The sequence below is a fragment of the Anopheles cruzii genome, chromosome 2, assembly GCF_943734635.1.
Source record: "Anopheles cruzii chromosome 2, idAnoCruzAS_RS32_06, whole genome shotgun sequence".
NCBI lineage: Eukaryota > Metazoa > Arthropoda > Insecta > Diptera > Culicidae > Anopheles > Anopheles cruzii.
In genome coordinates this window covers 38,473,849-38,493,094 of record NC_069144.1, presented here as the reverse complement: position 1 = coordinate 38,493,094, position 19,246 = coordinate 38,473,849, and the positions used below count along the sequence as shown (strand labels likewise).

The 19,246-nt window shown below is 49.4% G+C and overlaps 3 protein-coding genes across 3 annotated transcripts; 1 reads left to right on the top strand and 2 right to left on the bottom strand.

Annotated features, from left to right (window-relative positions):
* The first annotated feature begins 1,264 nt into the window (after positions 1-1,264).
* Positions 1,265-2,768, top strand: LOC128269225 (ATPase ASNA1 homolog). Its single transcript, XM_053006628.1, has 3 exons — positions 1,265-1,767; positions 1,845-2,103; positions 2,176-2,768. The coding sequence occupies exons 1-3, from the start codon at positions 1,355-1,357 to the stop codon at positions 2,512-2,514; spliced, it is 1,011 nt and encodes a 336-aa protein (XP_052862588.1). The 5' UTR covers positions 1,265-1,354; the 3' UTR covers positions 2,515-2,768.
* LOC128269224 (2-amino-3-ketobutyrate coenzyme A ligase, mitochondrial) lies at positions 2,693-5,002 on the bottom strand. The gene is made up of 3 exons (XM_053006626.1): positions 4,629-5,002; positions 3,902-4,104; positions 2,693-3,837 (listed from the first exon to the last, which is right to left on the bottom strand). The coding sequence occupies exons 1-3, from the start codon at positions 4,681-4,683 to the stop codon at positions 2,818-2,820; spliced, it is 1,278 nt and encodes a 425-aa protein (XP_052862586.1). The 5' UTR covers positions 4,684-5,002; the 3' UTR covers positions 2,693-2,817.
* Positions 5,003-5,497: 495 nt separating this feature from the next.
* On the bottom strand, positions 5,498-11,732 carry LOC128277711 (uncharacterized). Its single transcript, XM_053016213.1, has 6 exons — positions 11,529-11,732; positions 11,261-11,432; positions 8,825-8,961; positions 8,558-8,755; positions 7,953-8,480; positions 5,498-7,878 (listed from the first exon to the last, which is right to left on the bottom strand). The coding sequence occupies exons 1-6, from the start codon at positions 11,730-11,732 to the stop codon at positions 7,618-7,620; spliced, it is 1,500 nt and encodes a 499-aa protein (XP_052872173.1). The 3' UTR covers positions 5,498-7,617.
* Between the last annotated feature and the right edge of the window lie 7,514 nt (positions 11,733-19,246).

Genomic DNA, 19,246 nt, shown 5'->3' with positions numbered 1-19,246 from the left:
ACAAACAGTTACGCTATCTGCTACGAACAAAGGACACGGGACAAACATGCGAGCGTTTAAAGGGACATTCACGACACTGAACAAACGGCGAGGCACAGACAGTAGAATTAAGTCGCAGAATGAATGAAACAGCCAGCCGTAGCCAGCTACGATTCCATTTAACTGAACTTTTCTTGAATGGTCTTCTTCACTTCATCTACGATTTCGGCTACAACCAATCCATACTTCAATGAACAGTATTTTACGCTGAATTCGTCTCGCTTTTTTGTTCAAAACGAAACTCCGCGAAAACATCGAACACCGGCTTCTGAGCGACCGTCTCCCGACGCCCGGCGTCGTGTGGTAAGGCGAAGAACAAGAACCGGAGCGAAGATTGCTCGTACACGAGCCCGCGTTTTTCCGCTTCCACAATCGTTAACTCCGCGTGCGCTTTTTGTCCCTCCTTAAACACGAAACGTCAAAATATTTTTTTTTCTGGCTGCTGGTTGCTTTTATAAAGCTGACCGATTTTTAACCTGACTTTGAGTTTTCGAACCTGACATCCATTTTCGTGAGTGACAAGCGAACTCACACACACACACGGCCATCTTAAATACTTCTCAACCGGACTCGAAATTGCTTGACAACATACCGTACAAAATGGAACTGTTTCTATTGAAATGCTTTCCAAAATGGGTTCACAAATGCAAAGATCGATTGGCAAGAGAATGCCCTAACCAATTTGAAGGTTAGGGTTGTGTCACAATTCGTGTGAGATTACACAAAATGCAACGGCATGCAACGGCATGCACCGGCGGTTTTGCATTGTTTATAGTGAATTGTGGCACGTAGCACCCAATTCTCCCATGCAAAGTGTATTCTAACAAACGACAACCGACGTATTGCACTGTGAATCACTATTTCTCGCGAAATTTTAAGGTTTTCTGTTATAATTTAGGGAATTGCTCCGCGTCGGAATGTACGTTGCACTGTTGAAGTAAAAACGGTTGGAGAATTCAGCTGTCACTTTTAGGCCTTTTAAATGAGTTCTGTGTGTGAGTTCCACAGCAATTTGAATTCCGTTGCATCATTCGGATTATAAATGCAATTAAAACAGATGTTGCGAAGAAAAGGATTAAATAACTATAAAACGGGTCTTTTATTCATCTTCTCATCTCACACACAGTGTTTATCGCACCGAAAAGTTAATCGTTCATTTTGTCTAGAACTGGCAACGCTGGTCTCGGATGCACCGTTTGTTGGCATTCGCAACTGACAGCACGGGTCGGGGCGAAGGTACATTTTGCTTACGCATCGCGCGTCGTGTAAATTTTAATTTTTCGCCAAAACGTATTGAACAGAGCAACGCCGGACCATGGACGAAGACCTGGAGCAGTTGGCGCCAACAATACAAAACGTGATCGACCAGACGTCGCTGAAGTGGATCTTCGTCGGGGGCAAGGGCGGCGTCGGCAAGACGACGTGTAGCTGCAGTCTGGCAATACAGCTGGCCCAGAAGCGAGAATCGGTGCTGATCATATCGACTGACCCGGCCCACAACATCTCCGATGCGTTCGATCAAAAGTTCACGAAAGTCCCGACCAAGGTGAACGGATTTGACAATCTGTTTGCGATGGAAATTGACCCGAACGTGGGCCTCAGCGAGCTGCCGGAGGATTACTTCGAGGCGGAATCTTCATCGCTGAACGTTGGAAAGGGTGTACTGCAGGAAGTCATCAACACGTTGCCCGGAATCGACGAAGCCATGAGCTACGCCGAAGTGATGAAGTGCGTGCCCCCCGCCTTGGCTCTTTAATGCGGCATGTATCTGATACGATTGCTTTTTAATCTCTTCCATTGCACAGGTTAGTGAAAGCTATGAACTTCTCGGTGGTCGTGTTCGACACCGCCCCGACCGGTCATACCCTGCGTCTGCTGTCGTTTCCGCAGGTGGTCGAGAAGGGGCTAGGCAAGCTGTTGCGGCTAAAGATGAAGCTTTCGCCAATCATTTCCCAGATGGGAGCCCTATTCGGGGTGCAGGATTTCAACGGGGACACGATCGCCAACAAACTGGAAGAAATGCTTAGCATCATACAGCAGGTTAACGAACAGTTCCACGATCCCGTAAGTAATCGGCGAGTCACGGCGTGTTGTCCCGACACCGGATCGCAATCATAATGCCGCCCTTTTCGTTAGGAACAAACCACATTCGTTTGCGTGTGCATAGCCGAGTTTCTGTCACTCTACGAGACGGAGCGATTGGTGCAGCAACTGAGCAAGTGCGACATCGATACGCACAATATCATCGTCAATCAGCTACTGTTTCAGCGGAAAGGGCAACACCCTTGCACCATGTGCTCAGCTCGCTGCAAGGTGCAGGAGAAGTATCTGGACCAAATTGCCGACCTGTACGAGGATTTCCACGTCACACGAATGCCGCTGCTGGACGAAGAGGTTCGTGGTGTGGAGAAGCTAAAGAAGTTCTCCCGGAACCTCCTAGTGCCGTACTCGCCGGATGATCCTAAACCGGAGTAGGGTATGGGGGCTGCCGCAGAACTCGATGTATCGGAGAAGACGGACAACCGTGTGGGTAACGTGGCACGTTTGCGGGGTATACTTTGGTTGCCAGTTTTGTTGCACCCAGTTTTACGTTGATCGCACCTGTGACACGCAAAAAACGCAGCAGAAAGCTGCGCGAGGGCTCATGTTCAGTTTAATTCGAAGATTTTGTTTTATTTTTTCATTACCGCTTAATGCCAATAAAAAAGAGATATTGTTTTTGAAACACTGCATAACACTGCAACCCTCTCTAGAGTTCCGTGATCGGATACGAATTGCTTACGAAACGACACCCAATTTTTTGCCCACTTCGATGAAGGCGGCTACCGCCCGATCGATTTCCTCCTCCGTGTGAGCCGCCGATAGCTGCACGCGAATACGAGCCTTTCCTTTCGGGACAACCGGATAGCTGAACCCGATAACGTAAATGCCGCGCTTGAGCATCTCATCCGCAAACGTCGAAGCCAACCGTGCGTCCCCGAGCATCACCGGACTGATTGGGTGGTCCATGCCGGAGATGGTGAAACCGGCTTTTGTCATGGCGTCCCTAAAGCGTCGCGTATTGCTCTGCACTTTCACCGTGAGCGCACTGGAGGACATCAACATGTCGAGGACTTTGTAAGCGCTGCCGACAACCGGCGGTGGCAGTGAGTTGGAGAAGAGATACGGTCGCGATCGTTGCCGCAGCAAGTCGATCAGTTCCCGCGGTCCCGTTGTATAGCCGCCGGCCGCTCCACCCAACGCTTTCCCAAGGGTCGAGTTGATGATGTCGCACCGACCGAGCATTCCGTAAAACTCCTCCGTTCCTCGGCCGGTTGGACCGAAGAAACCGGTTGCGTGACAATCGTCCACGAAGGTGATCGCTCCGTAGCGGTCGGCCAGTTCGAATATCTCCGGCAGCGGAGCCACATTCCCGTCCATCGAGAACACACCGTCGGTGACGATCATCTTGAGCCGGGCATCGGTCGTACGAAGCTTCTCCTCCAGGTCGGCCATATTACGGTGTAGGTAGCGTGCTTTCTTCGCCTTGCACAACCGTATCCCGTCGATGATGGACGCGTGATTGAGTTCATCGGAGAACACGGCATCTTCCGGCGTGAGGACAGCCTCGAACAAGCCGGCGTTGGCATCGAAGCAGGAAGCGTACAGGATCGTATCCTCGCGCCGGTGAAACGCGGTCAGTTTGTTCTCGAGCTGTTTGTGAATGTCCTGAGTGCCGCAGATAAACCGTACCGAGCTTAAACCGGCCCCATACTCGTCCAGTGCTTTCTTACCGTAATCGATGACATCGCTATTGGCCTAAAAGAAGTAGAAACCAACGTCACGAAACAGTTGCTCGAATGTTGGGAAGCAATGTACCTACCGAAAGTCCCAGATAGTTGTTGGCGCAAAAGTTGAGAATCTTGCCGGAACTTCCCTCCACGCCGATGGCCGTTGCCTGCGGGGTTGTAATGATTCGTTCGCTTTTGTATGTCCCCGCTTCGCGGATACCGTTCAGTTGGTCTTGGATGATATGCCGCAATTTCTGACTGCCGGCCGTTGCCGTGCTGTAGAACGCCACCGGTCCTGAAATCCGTTCGAATGCTGTTAATGCTCCCAACCGATAACATAATAGGGCATTTGTGCAGGAGAAGCCATTTAAGATACAAAGATTATCTGAGGCCTTTCTTCCCGTGCCGCCATTGGCGTTGAGCATATTTCAGTGCGGTGTACACGACAATGACCCTTGACGCACATAGCATCACTCGCTTCCGTCCACGGTGTCCTTGGCCATTGGCAAACGATGGACCAACACGGCGTCACTAGGGTGAGAGTGTCAATCATTACGTATGAGAGACACGCATAAACCAAGAAAGAACTGAAATAGATTTGTTGGACTGAAAGAGATTCGCTTTTGGGGCACACAATAGGATGGACACAAAAAGCAACCGCCTATTTGTAACCACATATTCTTTTTGGACCAGGGCAGGGCAATTGTCTTAAAACCTAATACCTCACATTGTTGTTTATGAAAAATTGAATGTAAAAATTTCCAACATGCTACGTTTAATATTTACTAATGCAGTTTTCATTCAAACCCAATAGCTTACCTCTAACATTGTTGCACTGCTGCAGCAAGTGACGGGTAAAATGCATCGTTGTCATATTTTTCACCCCTTCGCAAACGACCGGCCCAAGATATGCGACGATTGCAACGCGTGTATGACGAGCGTGCCAAGTTGCGGTCCGGTTTGCGATGCAAATCCGTCGCCGCGCCGCGCCGCTGCTGCACCGCCGAGTTCGGTTTGAAATACGATGACGAGCGCTGCCCGGAGCGGAGTCCACAAAATGCAACTTTGTCGTCGGGGCCACACACAAACGCACACAAGTGTTAGAGAAGCGGCTATCTTTTTAAGGGCCGATATGATGGACGAAGCAATTTCGGTTGATTAGAACACGGCCAGCGAAATTGGATCAATTTAGCATGCCGTATGGTACTCGCGGAAGGTTGACCGTTGAAGCCGAGGCGTGCCGCAACACTATTTGCCTCTTGCAAACGGTTGCGTTTCCAGTTGCGTACACTGGCGTACAAGGATCGACGACGCGCGAGAGTGAGAGCGTGTCGCGAACGCGATGCGTTCCGCGGCGGAGATCGTCGGCCGGCAACCGGCTTATACCGGTTGCTAGGCAGGTTGTTGGTGATGGGAGAAAGAAAACGGCAGACCAAATATCTTAGCTGAAAGTAAGAGTGCGCGAGAGAGCTAACGGAGAGAGTTTCTTGCTTTTCAAAGGGCTAATATCTCCGCGTTTCCGCGTTGTTTAATCAATCGATGGACAATCGAAGATCCTAAATAAAAACTAGTAATTATTTAATGTACTCTGGTTAGGGATGACACAATTATTGTTTCTCAAACACCCGATACAAGGACCTTAAACGATGGATGTGTTGATTTTAATTTGAAAGGATTTATTTGGGCGCAATCAGTATATTGGAGTCTGATATCCTAGCCAAACCATGTACCTGTACGTGTGTTTGTTTGTGTGATGAATGAATCTATAACATTGGCTTCTCGATCTATACACTGCCGTTTGCCACCTGTTGGCCGGTTTTGCTTTGTTCGTTTGTTTTGTTTTTTGGTTGTATCATATACGTTCGTATTGGTTTGGAGTTCTCGTATCGGAGTTCTCTTCGATCCTCGCTCTTCGTTACGGGTTTGCTTCGTTCGGCAAAACGCAATCGACAGATGGCAGTCAAATTATATGAAGTGTAAAATAGAACGAAAAGAAAAGCGAGGACTAAACATAATAATTCGGTCAAGTTCCGCTAACTCGTACCTCTAGCCGCATGCGCCCCTGTCGAGTTCGCTTACACTTTGCCGACATTTGAAAATAAAAAAATATCAGTAAAACTAAGAGCGCTAACACTATACGGTAAAGTATGAAACGTAAAAAAGAAATAAGTACAACCTGCACATTACTATCCTTTTCTCGCTTAGACCGCAGCCGAGGCGCAAGAGGGGCGAGGATATGAAACTATGATTTTCTTGTATCCACCGAGATCGTCTCGATTAGTTCACCAGTTCGTACGGTACGTACTAACAATTCTAACAAATGTCTCTCTTAGTATTTTCTTCATTTTGTGAGTGTTCGCTACGCGTCAGTATGTTTAGGTGCATCTTCAACAATAAACTTAAAAGCCAGGAGCTGCACAACGAGCACAACCAAGGGAACGGGAACATAAACTGCCGATGCAGGGATTTTTGATAAATCCTTGGCAAGCAAGGCGGACATCCCTTGGCGGGTTTGCGAAAACAATAAACCTAGAGCACAGCAAAGTATTCACCATGCACCACACCACCGAATCGGCCATCGCTGTGTTTCTTATCACTTGATTCGGACCATTTGCAGATAAGTAGCTCGACAGGGACACAGACAGTGGAAGCCTTCCGAGCGTTCAAAGCATGACTTAGACACGGTTGGCAAGCGGTGCTGTTGGCGCCGGTGTGCTAAGGTGATGTGTGTGTGTGAACGTACCCTATGTACTAACGTATGATAAAATACATCTACCGCCGGGAAGGAGAGTCACGTGGAGGTGTGTTTTCTAAAAAAAATCCATCTTTCCTTCCCACATTTCCGCCCTCTATCGTGTTGCCTCTGAGTATCAGCAGTAAATAGTAATAGTTGCGCTATCCGTGAGGGGTGAGTTCTCTCTGCTCTCTCTATATCTCCATCAATCATTGATTGTTACATCTCCAGGGTCTGCCCGCACTAAAAGTAGAATTCATTCTGCAAGGTACCGAAAGTATGTTTCCTGTTTTTGCTACTGATTTGGCATGGATCTGTAAGTGCGAATTAAATACTAATGTTTTGCACGCACAACTCGAATGACTTCTACTTGAAACTATTGGTGAAACGGGGGAACCACTATGGAAGTGGAGCGTTTGTGAACTTGAGTAAATTTTCACCGCTTCTTTGCTCATCAATCTTCTCTGCCATTTTCGTTTTCGATGTTTGTTCAATAATTGAAAAAGTGTTTCTACGTTCCGCCCTGCTCCGATCACTCGCTTTAGGATGTTTGTGGTGTTAATTTTCTATTGTTTTGTTGCGATCTTACCGCTAAAACTAATCTGAATTACGTGAGTGAAAACGGGGTACCTTCTGCCCTGCCCTGTTACGCCTATTTCTGCTTGTTTCTTTGTCTTCAATGTCTAACTCACTTTGCATCGATGCGCACCAAGAAAGTTTGATTTTTCAACATCACTCGAGGGCCCGCTGTTTGTCTTTTCTGTAAGCCAATCTCGTCTAAATATACCGGCCACTCGCTCGATCGGTTTGCTGTACCTCTGCTGCTTTTTCCTTAGCTCACATTTTTCCTGTTTTTCCTCATTTTCCTACAATATAATCCATTTGTTGTGTTCCACAATGTTTCCCGCGACTTACTTACGTCAATTGAATTATTTAAAACTTTGGTTTACCATGCCGCTAACCGTGAGCGAACTGCACGGTCGCGTCAACTCGTTGCATTAGATAATCATCAATCTGTGCAGTGTTTTCGAAATGGCCATCCCATGTTCCACTCTGTGTTCGGTACACACCATTTTACATGACGGAATCGAACGGAGCGACTGGTTTTTTGTTTCCCGTGGTCGTCGGTGTTGCCGTTGCCTTCATGGATGCTGCGGCAGCCGTGGTTCCGGCCGGTTGTGGTGTGGTCGACATTTGAGTCACTAGCGTGCCAGCGTATAGAAATGCTTGTGTGGCCGATGGAACGGTCGGTTTGGGTGTGACGGGTTTGTCCTCACTGGCAATCTGCTCAGCGAAAAACTGCGACAAATCTGGCGGCAAGTTTTCCTGGGCGATCTGCAAGCAAAGATGCAAGAGATGCATCAAAACGTGGGCCTCCTTTCGTCAGCCCGGTCTTCAATCCGTTTTACCTGCTTCTGCGTGTTGTTCGCTTCCCGCGACCGATGTATGGCTTCCTTCGTTTCCACCTGCTGTATCTGGTCCTGGAGTGCACCGAGCTTGCCGTTGACACCGTCCAGCTTGCTGTGGTACTGCTGGCACTCTTCCTGCACCTTCGCGATCGTACCGTGCAGCCCGGTCGTTACGTTGGCCAAGGCGCCCAACTGATCGTTTTGTGCTTTCCGGTCCGCTTCGAGGGAGCTCATGTTGTTGCGTATCTCCCACCAGACCGCCTCGATCGAAGACACTACCGACGAAATGTTGGCCGTGTTGTCGAACAGCCGATCGATGCGCTGCGAGTGGTTCGTGAGGTCATTGTCGAGCCAAACGTTCTTCTGGTGAAGCGCCTGTAGTTCGCTGCTCACGTTTGCGGCCAGCTTGTTCAGCTGATCGGTTAGCTGGTCACGGAGATCGACGATCTTCTTCTCAACATCTTGCGCTCCCCCGGCACCCATGATTTCGGATACGGCAGTCGTGTTTTGAATGCGCCCGAAGAGAGTCTATCGTATGAGGTGAAACAAAAAAAAAACAGTTTAGAAGTCGAGTGGGTTAAAACGGCCAGTTTGCGAGGTGTCACCTGTAGCTCGTCGAGTGTTTTGTTCAACTGTTTCTGCTCGGTTTGGATCGACACGAAACGTGTCTCAAGTTCGGTGATTCGCGACTTGGATTCGCCAATGTTGGAGCCCAGATCGGCGACGCTCGACTGCAAGGCGTTCAGTTGTGCTTTCTGCGAGTTTTCGTTTTTCTTGTCCATCGATTCACGTAATTCCTTCAGCTGAAAAAAAGCAACACGGACAAGAATTAAACCCATACTCTTCCTGTTTCGATTTGCGTGTTTGCTTACCTCGTTGAAGAAATTGCTGAGCACTTGTTGCATCTCGCGCAGCTTTCCGTTGAGGGCGGTCTGGTTTTGTTCGAGGTTCTTCGACGTTTCGTGCCACTTCTGTAACGCTTCCGGTACATTTTGACTAGTTGCAGACACTGGGGCCATCGATAGGGTGAGCGCATAGTCGGCGAATGTGGAAAGAAAGGATGATAATGAAAACCCGAATTAATTACGCTCATTTCCTCGTGACTAGGTGTGGCTCCAGCAGCTGGAACCGGGTCGACCGCAACGACAGAGGTCATAAATTTATGGACCTCTTGGGTAGCTTAATCCCAAAATAGATAGCACTTTTTCCCGCCCGTCGAACGGCATCGAATTAATTCCAATATGGAAAGGACGGGCATAGCACGGACGGATCCTTCTAACGGCGGACAACGGTGCCGTTGCTTGGTGGCTCATTTTCTGTTGTTTCTGCATTGTGCTTCTAATTGACCATTCTCTCTCTATCCGGACCGCGTCACCGAGAGCACCGGTAATTGAAAGGATAATCGGATCTAACTGAATTATCGTCCATTGCCCGAAAGGTTGGCACAGGAACGCCCGAGTCGGTCCAGCACGGACCTCCAAGACGGCAGCATCGTCAGGCGCAGCTCGTTGGGAGGCTGCCTAACGCGCGTGGAGCTGGAAAATGTGGGCAAATTTATGGGCAGAACCTTTTGCCGGTCTCGGAATGGTCGGCTCCGGAACTTTTGATGTTGGGCTGATGAAATGGGCTTTTTATTGCAATATTAAACAACATTCCCACCGGAATACCACCGGGAGGAGGGGCACAAAGCAGCGACGGAATTTTGGGCGCCGTTGAATAATACGCCATTGCCCGGTTCCTTCCGCCCGGTTTATCTTCGTCCTGTGCCTTACTTCGAGTGTGCCGACGGTTGCTTTGATGTTGTGCCAAAAACGGGAAAGATTATTTTGCACACCAGAAGCTAGCAAGGCGGATACCAAAAATATATAAATTGAAATAACTTTGCAAACATGCGGGAAGGAAGAGGATCAGTTGTGATTTCTTTTCTTCATTAAAAGTGTACGCCCGTCTGACCGACCGGCTGACTGACCGTTAGCAGCCCCTGGTGTGAATGCTTATAGTTAATTGTTTTACAACGGACGGGCTTCTAACTGAATGAAGCCAAATTATCTGTTTTCTTAGCAGAGCAAAGGCCATATTTTCAGGTTCCCAAGATAACAGCCTTTTGTAAAAACAGGACGTTGCCCATGAGACAAAAAGTATAATCTCGAAAATTAGAAGACACACGCGTATCCCTTCAAACGGCAGGTTAAGCACCGTTAAAGTTAAGCACAAAACAAACACACACCGGTTGAATGAGGAGCTTTGCATCGGTTTTGCCAGAAACCAGAAAGCAAAATTTGGAAACAAACAAAAAATCAATGATTGAGTCCACCCCAACGGATAAAATTGGGAGTTTTAGAAAAACACCCCCAACAACACTACACAAATATGCATAACTCGCTCGAGTGGCCAGCCGCCGTCTTTATCGAGCCAAAACTGGTACGATTTGCAGCTCATGTCCAACCGTGTTCCGTGTTTCCGTGCGGTTTGCAGCATGGAGCACTTGAACCTTCCGGGGTTTTCTCTAGGAACTCCTTTTAGAATACAAAACCCGGCGAAAAGCGACCAAACGACGTCAGCGCCGGAAGGAAGGCCAGAGCCAGAGGCAGACCCTTAAGCGAAGGTCGACGAAGAAATTATGCAATTTTCTTGTTTGGGTAAAACAAAAGTATGTTTTACGAGTTTGCGAAGCATGCAAAAGCATCGCATCGTCCATTCAGTGCGGCATCGTTCTCGAATAGACTGGGTTTATCTACTGGAAAGCAGGAGATTATCACACAGCACTGAGGGTGCGCGGGTTGGCCGCCGTGTCCCTTGGCACAGTTTTGGAACGTTTCCCAACGACCGTCGGCAGACGTGGGGATGCTTCCCAATATCGGGTGGAATTTCACTGCACTCAACCTTCAGCATCACCGGATACGTTTGTTTAGGACTTATGGCTTAGTGCTTTCCGTGTCATTTGGAGCGAAAAATGCAATAACGATACAGTACAGTGGCATCTGCGGGTGTCGTTTTCACCGGAGCAAGCTGCGTCTTCACTGCTCGTTGCCATCGTTACAAGAATTTGATTTTTCCTAAGCATAAAATCAATTTTGCCGCATGCTGCGACGTGCGTTTTGCGATAAAACTTTCTTAACTTTGTTCTTCTGAACTTTCGTGAGCCATGAGATGAAACCCTGAGTCTTCAATCCTTAACTGGACTGAGGGACTGAAGTCTTCCGCCATAGTGCCATTCTAGTGTTTAATTGTGAGTGTTTGAAAAAATGGTCATCTATTGTATCAAAAAACCAACCGAAACGGAAACAATAACTACACGCCTTTATCACCTTGCTCGATGCGAATGCGATACTGCGATATCTGCTGCCGGATATCGAAGTACAGCCAGTACATGAAGCCGAGCGAGATGAAGATGCAGGACACGAACAGGAGCGGACCGCAAGTGCGTAAACAGGAGAACCGTTTCGCCCGGCACCGGGACTGTGTGCGGACTTTGGGCTGCTACAGACACAGAGAGAGAGGAGAGAGAAAGCAAATGGACAAATTGATGACCGGTGACGGTGCCAGCCCATGGCAGATCCTGGGACGGGTACAGACCCACGAGTAGTCCTCCTGTTCGTCGGTTGAGTTCGATAGTAGCTGATCGTGGGAAGCGACGCCATTGCTGGCGATGTGCCGGCCACCTCCCTTCGAGCCCTTGGCCAACGAGTGCGCGACCAGGGCGTCCAGTTCGCGCCGTTTGCGCATCTTCTTCCCGCCGCCGCGCAACGGGACGGCCACATGATGGCCGACGGATTCCATCTCCAGCTGAGGCGGCTCGTCGAACGTCACTCGGTAGTGGGCCGGACTTTGGTGCGTGTGGTAGTGGTGCAGGTGATGGTGGTGGTAGGTGGCCGAGACGGGCTGAGGGGTCGTGACACGCCGCGGACCACGAATGATGCCGGTCGGGCGAAGCTCCGAAAGTTCACCGCAGTTCTCGCCCGCGCCGCCGCCGCCGCCGAACCCTTCGCAGACGTCGTCGTCGTCGTCGTCGTCGAGGTCGTGATCGTTGCTAGCGGTCGTCCCGCCGCCACCGTCGGCCTCGTCCTCGTCCTGGTCCGCGTCGTCGTGCGCGCCACAGCCGTAGCCGTACCGACCGATGGCTCCCCGTGGTTCGATGGACGCCGTTGGCCAGCCGGCGTGCACCCGGAGATCCGTGGCGTCCGTTTGCACCACCGGCACGGGACAGAAGGGTTCGTATAGCCAACCGGTGCTGCGCACGTGAGCCAACCGCTTCGGGGGCGCTATCGTCCCTGCTGTTCGGGACACATTTTCCCAATTTCTTGTCTGGTTGCCAACTACACTGCAGCTCGCCTACTGAGGCGTCGGCTCACTACTCACTTCACTGGTACTTAGTACACGTTTTAGTACACAATGTTGCTGCACTGAAACTGAACGCGGTAACTAATCACGGTTGCCTGGTAACCGAATAGACGGCGAAGGAATTCATTAGGTTATCTGCTCAGCTAGCCCCAATATGAAGTGGTTCGACACCCAAACAACAGGACAAATTCGAAGAGAACGGGCCCCTCACAAATTTTAAATTGATTTTAAGGTTAATCAAATAAAAAAGCGGAGCTTTCGTTAGACTAACGAGACAGTTCAGTGTGAATTGCCCAGCCAGTCAGCACATCCTCCAATGTATTAAAGCATATACTCAGACGAGACCAAACTTTTGCCAACAAACATTGTGCAAAGTGTGTTTTACAAGAGGCCACTTGAATCAAATTTTGTGTGCTTAATGCGTGGGGGCATGCGAAGCTTTTGCCCGTATCCCCCCCGGAGCCGGGTTCCACGAAGTAGAGACTCGCTTCTCCATCCCACACGATGGTAAGTAAATTTGATTTTCGCATGAAAATCAAATAAAACCAACATAAATTTTCGGCTGTGTGATTTTTGGGCCGATTCCCGGATAAATTATGCGGCCCCAGGCGAAGTGTAGTCAAAAACAAATCCCCGGGTCGGGCCGAGCGAATCGAGCGGGCCTTCAGATTGGGCCCTGGAAAACAACAAATCCTAATTCAATTGAAGATAGCGGCCAAGTGATGGAAGATGGATAGATTTTGGATTTTTTCCCCCGACACCACTGTGCCGACAATTGAAAAAACTTACTCCACGATGGCACCGAACTTACGGCGGATAGTGAAACGATTTACGGCGTTGCCTTCCTTAGCCCGATCGATACTGCGAGTCACGCAATCGACCTTGAGATACAAATGATTCCCCTTCTTATATGCTAATGGTGCTAATAAAAAAACCATCAAATGCTTTTACTTCGCCACTTGTGTCTAAAAATAAATTTAAAACTAACACCCAACACCACCAAACAGGAAGTAGGTCCTCGTGGAAAAGCTTGACCCAACCGCTCCGTCACGTGCGGGTTAATGGATCACAAACTGCACGTTTTGCTTCCCGTGCTCGGGAATGGCCCTAATATAGTTTTTAGAATCCCGAATGAATCGCCCCGGAAGTGGCCGGTTATCGTCCATTCCTTCCATTCCGGGCGGAAGGTGTTCAAATCTGTCTAATCTCTTCCCGGGGTGCTCGCGGGGGGCGGAAAAAGGCTACCCAATTGGGGCCATAATTTGGAGTTCCATTCACTAAAACGACCGAAAAAGGACGGAACGGATCCGCTCTTTCGGTGGAAGGTAGGCAAATAAATACATCTAAAGCGGCCCGTGCCCGAAACCTTTCTGAGAAGGTGCACCCCACAAACAGGAGCCACCTCACAGGGACCTTCATAAATTCGACGGTATTGTGTCGGTGGGAAAATGTGCTTCAGGCCACACGTACGAGGCCGGCTCGGAGGACAGCTAGAGAGTCAGAGAGAAAGCGAGAAAACGATACACTTAAGGTCACCTCGGTTTCATCCGGTTGCCCGAAACGAGCGTGAAAGGATACGCCACACCGGGCAGTCGGTGGTAGCCTGTTGTACACGTGGCCCTGGACGCCCCGTCAGTATGAATGTCCACCGGAAGGAAATGAAATTAGAATTATGCAAATGACGGCAACACTATTCGCTGGCTGCTGTTGATTCCCGTTGTGCCTGCCTGGCAAGCCGTCGGAGGACGTCACGATTGAAGCATGAACCACGCCGCCGCCAAACCACATCTAAATTCAAATGTCAGCGGCCGGGTTATTTATTTTTTTGCCGCGCCGTAGCGACGAAGCATGACCACTTAGACAAGGTGTCTCGCTGTCCTGTGTGGTCGCTGTTTATTCGAAACCAAACGGAGCGGCGAGTGATGGCTCGAAGTGAAATGCGGGTCGCGCGAGCAATCCGCTTGAAGTTGGTAGGTTTCTGGTGTGACTGGTGCGGTGTACAACCCAATTTTGCCTGTCCGCTGGATGTGGCCTTATAATGTGGAATTAGAACGCATGTAGATCCATTCCAAGCACCGGGCCGGTCGTGAGCTTCTCCTGGTGCAAGTGGCAGTCCAGAATCAGGAGTCCGGAAATTACCGGAAAGTTCAAGGTTGCAACTGACTCCAATTCCGTCGCAACAGAAGAACACTGTAATTCCTTCGGCCTTCGTAGAGTCCCTGTTGACCGCAAGGATACTCCCGGAGACACACACACACACACACATGTACATATTGCGCCCTTTAGCGTCGTGCAAGAATTGGGCAGAACTTGGCCTTTCCGTTAACGGCCCAGAGGCGGGGAGGCGTTGCAAAAACAAGTTTCCCGTTTCTTTCCCCATTTCCGGTGGTGGTACGTGTGAAATGGCCAACTTTACTTTGTCGTTGTTTATCGCCGTGCTAACTACGTAATGCATTAAAATGGAAAACTTGGACCCACGTCGGTGGAATTGCCACGAGCAGGCGCTGCCGGGAACCGTTTCCGACGTGACAACGTGTTGTTCCTCGTGCCACCGGCAGCAGATGGCCGAGGTGAATGAAAATGGTTCGCCCGGAAGTTCGGAAGTGTCGGAACAGTGCTACCGATCACAAGCTAAGGTATGACGGAGTGGCCTCCGTGCGTTCGTTTTATTTTAAGCACGAAGAAGCTCACAAGGCAAATGAAAGCTTGGGAAAAGTTTCAAAACAGCCCACCGAAGGATTACGGGCTTAAAAATTATGAAACATGGAAATAAAACTTTAGAAAGAAAAATCTTGGCTGGCTTTTTTGCATTCCACGAATTGGTATACCGCCAATCTATGACGTGCCACCGACAGAACCATCTTTTCGGGTTAAAAAAGATGTCCTTGAGAAGTAAAACGGTAACAGTATGTTAAAGCAAAACTCTAAATGTGGATAGAAAAGGAACTTAAGGTAATAATGATGTTCGTTAGTAAGTAAAATGGTCTTATTGAGTTTAGGTGCTCTTAAGCGAAGTGGAGCGCTCAAGCAGAGCCAACGCAACCGAATGACCAATTCGAGCGAAACCGAAAACCGGTCAAACAATTATTCATATTTATTCACCATTGCCGGCACTAAACCCATTTCGTTAGTACGGCACTGGTCCATGTTTTCCACCTCGTCAGAAAGCGAACGGCAACCGAATGGGCAACCGAAATACAACCGGAAACGTCGCGGTAGAACACGGTCCAGGAATGCAACACCCCCGGGTGTCCCGGGAGAATTGCCGCTTCCCCGTGCCCGGGGCGTAATGCATAATTCAGCATAATCTCCTAATCAATTTGCAAACAGTATTTGCTACCATCTGCCAGCCAGACGGTGGCCCGTTGTGCGATCCTTTTCCCGATCGTTTTCTTTCGCATCGTCGTCAGTGACAGGCGTAGGGAGATGGGTTTTTTCCTCATATCGTACTCTAACGCTCTGCTTACATGCTTTGTTCCTTCTACCGAGAAAGGCATCCTTCGTGTGCGCAATGAAAGCAGCAAAAAAAACCAAGATCCAGGGACATACTTTTATCCAAGGAATGTCAACAACAGAGCGCCACTTGTTCCGTGTTCATCGTTCTGCAACGAAAGATACGACCACGTCGTGGCTTGCTGGCTGCTACCGAAGCATTTGCCCTTCCGTTATTAGATATTACCGTCACCGCCGGTGACGTGCTGACAAGCATCAACCATCATCCGGAATGTTCGGAACAATTAGCAGGAGGGCAAACGAATTAAATATTTCACCATAACCTAAAACGATGAAAGAGAATAAAATCCGGCGGGGGGAAAAGTGAAAGCTTTGGCATATCTACACTTTGATAAGGATATGAAATGCACACACATTGAGATAAGGCGCTTGGTTCGATCGTGCTAACAAAAGGCAGTCGACTTGATACTGGTAACAGCACCGAGCCCCATTCTGAAACGGCGATGATGCTCTTTTGTATGATCCACTCGTGGGTAGAAAACCGCGCTTGAAGCCAACGTAGGATAATTAATCATTCCGTTCAGGATCTGGAAAACAGTTTGCTGGAAGTAATGTTTCCTTGCGTTTCTCAAAAGGACGAGAAACGGAAAATGAATGCCCAGCCTGTTCCCTTTTTGGACGGATCTTTGTTTGAAATCGTTCAAAAACAAAAGTACAAACTCATCGCACAAAATTACGACTCCGATCTGTGTCAGTTTATCAGCGTCGCGGGACAGGAGCGCTGTATCGTTCAATGTCTCACACATACGCGTAAAAGTATCCTTTTCCGGTCGTTCACTCTCTCTCTCTCTTCCTCTCTGTTTCATGGTCCGCTCACGGAGGGTGTCTTAACGAGTCCCAAGATTACACCGCATAAGGATGAGAGCACAGCGTTATGTGTGTAAGGACAGACGGAGTAGGACGGAAGGCCGAAGGGATACCAGGCATATGGTTGAGGGCCCCGCGGCTTTTTGGGAGGAAAGAGCTTCAGCAAGGACGCTGAAGAGGAGCAGAGAGCCCATAAAATGCCTGCGTCCTTCCGAACACCGTGGCCCATTGTGGCGAGCGGGCACGAAGCAGAATAATAGTGCGGCAGGCTGTCGATGAAATTGTAATGATCCTGCACAATATAGCCGTTTCAAAACTTTTTCGGTCGCCCAAGGACTTCGCCAATGCTTTCGAGCGAAGCTGCAGACGCTTGCGAATGATTGCTGCGATTGCATTTTCTTTAGCTGTGTTTATTTCTTGGGAAACCGTTTGTCCCCTCCCGGAGCGGTTTTCGTGGCAACCTGCGTGAATAAAAAAGAAATTAAACTTTCAATCGTTTCAGACACTGCCAAATGGTAGAGCGCGCTATCGTGCCTTTCTTGGTCCCTTTCACCCTTAATGCCGTTTTCATTACGGATGGCCCGTAAAGTAATCAATTTTTAGCCACCACTTCGTTGCTTGCACCCACTTTGACCCCGCACATTTTCCGACGGGACGGGACCTTAATCCGTCAAATCGAAGTGGAAAAGGAAATTTGTCACTTCCCGGAATCGCGCCTAGCACAGCACCAACTGGCCTAATGTCACCGTGAGAGCAAAGGGGGGATATTTCAAAAGCACAACCGTTCACCGTTGATTTCTTTTCCACTGGCATCCGAGTTTTCACTGCCTCACGCCCGTCAGTGCGCCCAAGGACGTAATGTCGTGAGTATTTCTTCTTTTTTCCAGGGCCAAACCGTGGGGCCAACTGTGAACAAGGGCGCACAACGCAAACGACACACCGCGTCCGATACTGAGTATACACTAAACGGGCGCGTACGCACCAAGGAAGCAGTTTTCCGTGCCCGCTGCACAAGAGAGAGCGAGTTTCCGTGGAAAATGCGTCCGAAATCTTTCGCTCGTTTTGCGGCGAAGTGAAAATTGTACTAGATGCGCGGAGAAAACTCGATTCTCCCGCTCTCTGGCCAGTGCGAAACCGTGTTTTTCCAAATGTGAGAAAAAGCATGGCTCATTTGTTTCTCATTCTCTTGATACATTGTCTCTCTCTCTCTTTTGCCCAGTAATGTACAACATCCGAAGGATTCCCCTTTTGGATCGCTCACATTGCGACAGTTCAATGGCAAATCGCTCTGCAAACGGATCGAAGAAGATGGAGAATATTCCGCGGGAAAACTAACAACCGACACCGTCCCGGCGACCGTGTTCCTGAGGGGTGTGTAGCGTCGTGGAATACCATTCAGCAGCCGCACAGCCTCAGCCTCCCTTGGCGACCGGTGCCCACTTAGCAACGGCGGCGATGATGCGTTACGCTTGCATTCCGGCGTTTTCGTGCCCCTTCAGCATTCCGTCGCTCATTTAGAAGAACATCTGCGTGGATCGATTTTTCTTTCTGATTCTTGTTGCCGCACTCTTGAACCGGGCTTAAATTAGGTTCATCGGTAAAGACGGGGATCGGTTTTTTTTGCCCATCAGTTATGCCGGGCCAATAGTACGACAACCATTTTTTTTTATACCGAACACAAAATGGAAAAAGTGCTATCGCTGGAATTTTCAAGCATGAAAAGTGAAGAGTTTCTGGGTTTTGCTGTCCACTTACCTTTTTGAAGCGCAAGTTCTAGACGACGGTTTTCCCCGTGGATAACGGAGGTGACGTAGGAAATTATGAACAGCCAAAGCACGGTCATGGCCACCGCTAGCCAGATACTGAGGTTGCGACAATCCACGTGTCCCGCGCGTCCCGTCGGAGCGCTTACGTGCTCATCGTCTCCACGGTACGATGAGGTACGATGCCGAGTTTTTCTGGAAGCGGAAAATTGAGTGTTACACGACCTGCGACCCTTTCAGCCGGTTTCGGGAGATTACTGACCTACGAACTTTGCGCTTTCGCTGCACCTCCGGGAGCTCGAGATCGGAGAGGCTTTTCGAGTCCTCGGAAAGTTGCAGTAGTTTGAACGATTCATTCTTCTGTTCACCGTTCATCTTTGACGCGTTCATGGCCGCAGCACATTGGATGTGCCCCTCGCTTCCGTGGTCGTCGGTCGTAGAAGGTTAGAACGTGTCCTTCCCGGTCCGGCGTCGATTAATCCTAACAGCGATAACGCTACGGGCGGCGCTACGGATCACAGCACTGGGCACCGCACATCGATGCTGATGGTGGTGGAAGGCGGCAAAAGGGTTCCCTCTAAACTGGTAAGCTCGAATAAACACTGCCCGGCGTAAGAGGAAGCACAACGGAAACACTCAGCTGCCTTTTTGGACGGACCGACACTCTCTCCACCGTCATAAACCCATGATGCGTGTGCGGGTATCCTTGCTGGTAGCGGGTTTCGCCTATTCTAAAGTACCCGCATGGGCGAGAAGGCTTTTTGTTGCTTATTTTATGTAACCTTCACGGTAACGGACCGATGGGACGAGGACCGCGATATAATTTCCTTGCTAGATAAGGCAGCGTAAAATCCGCGAGCCGCGAGTCAC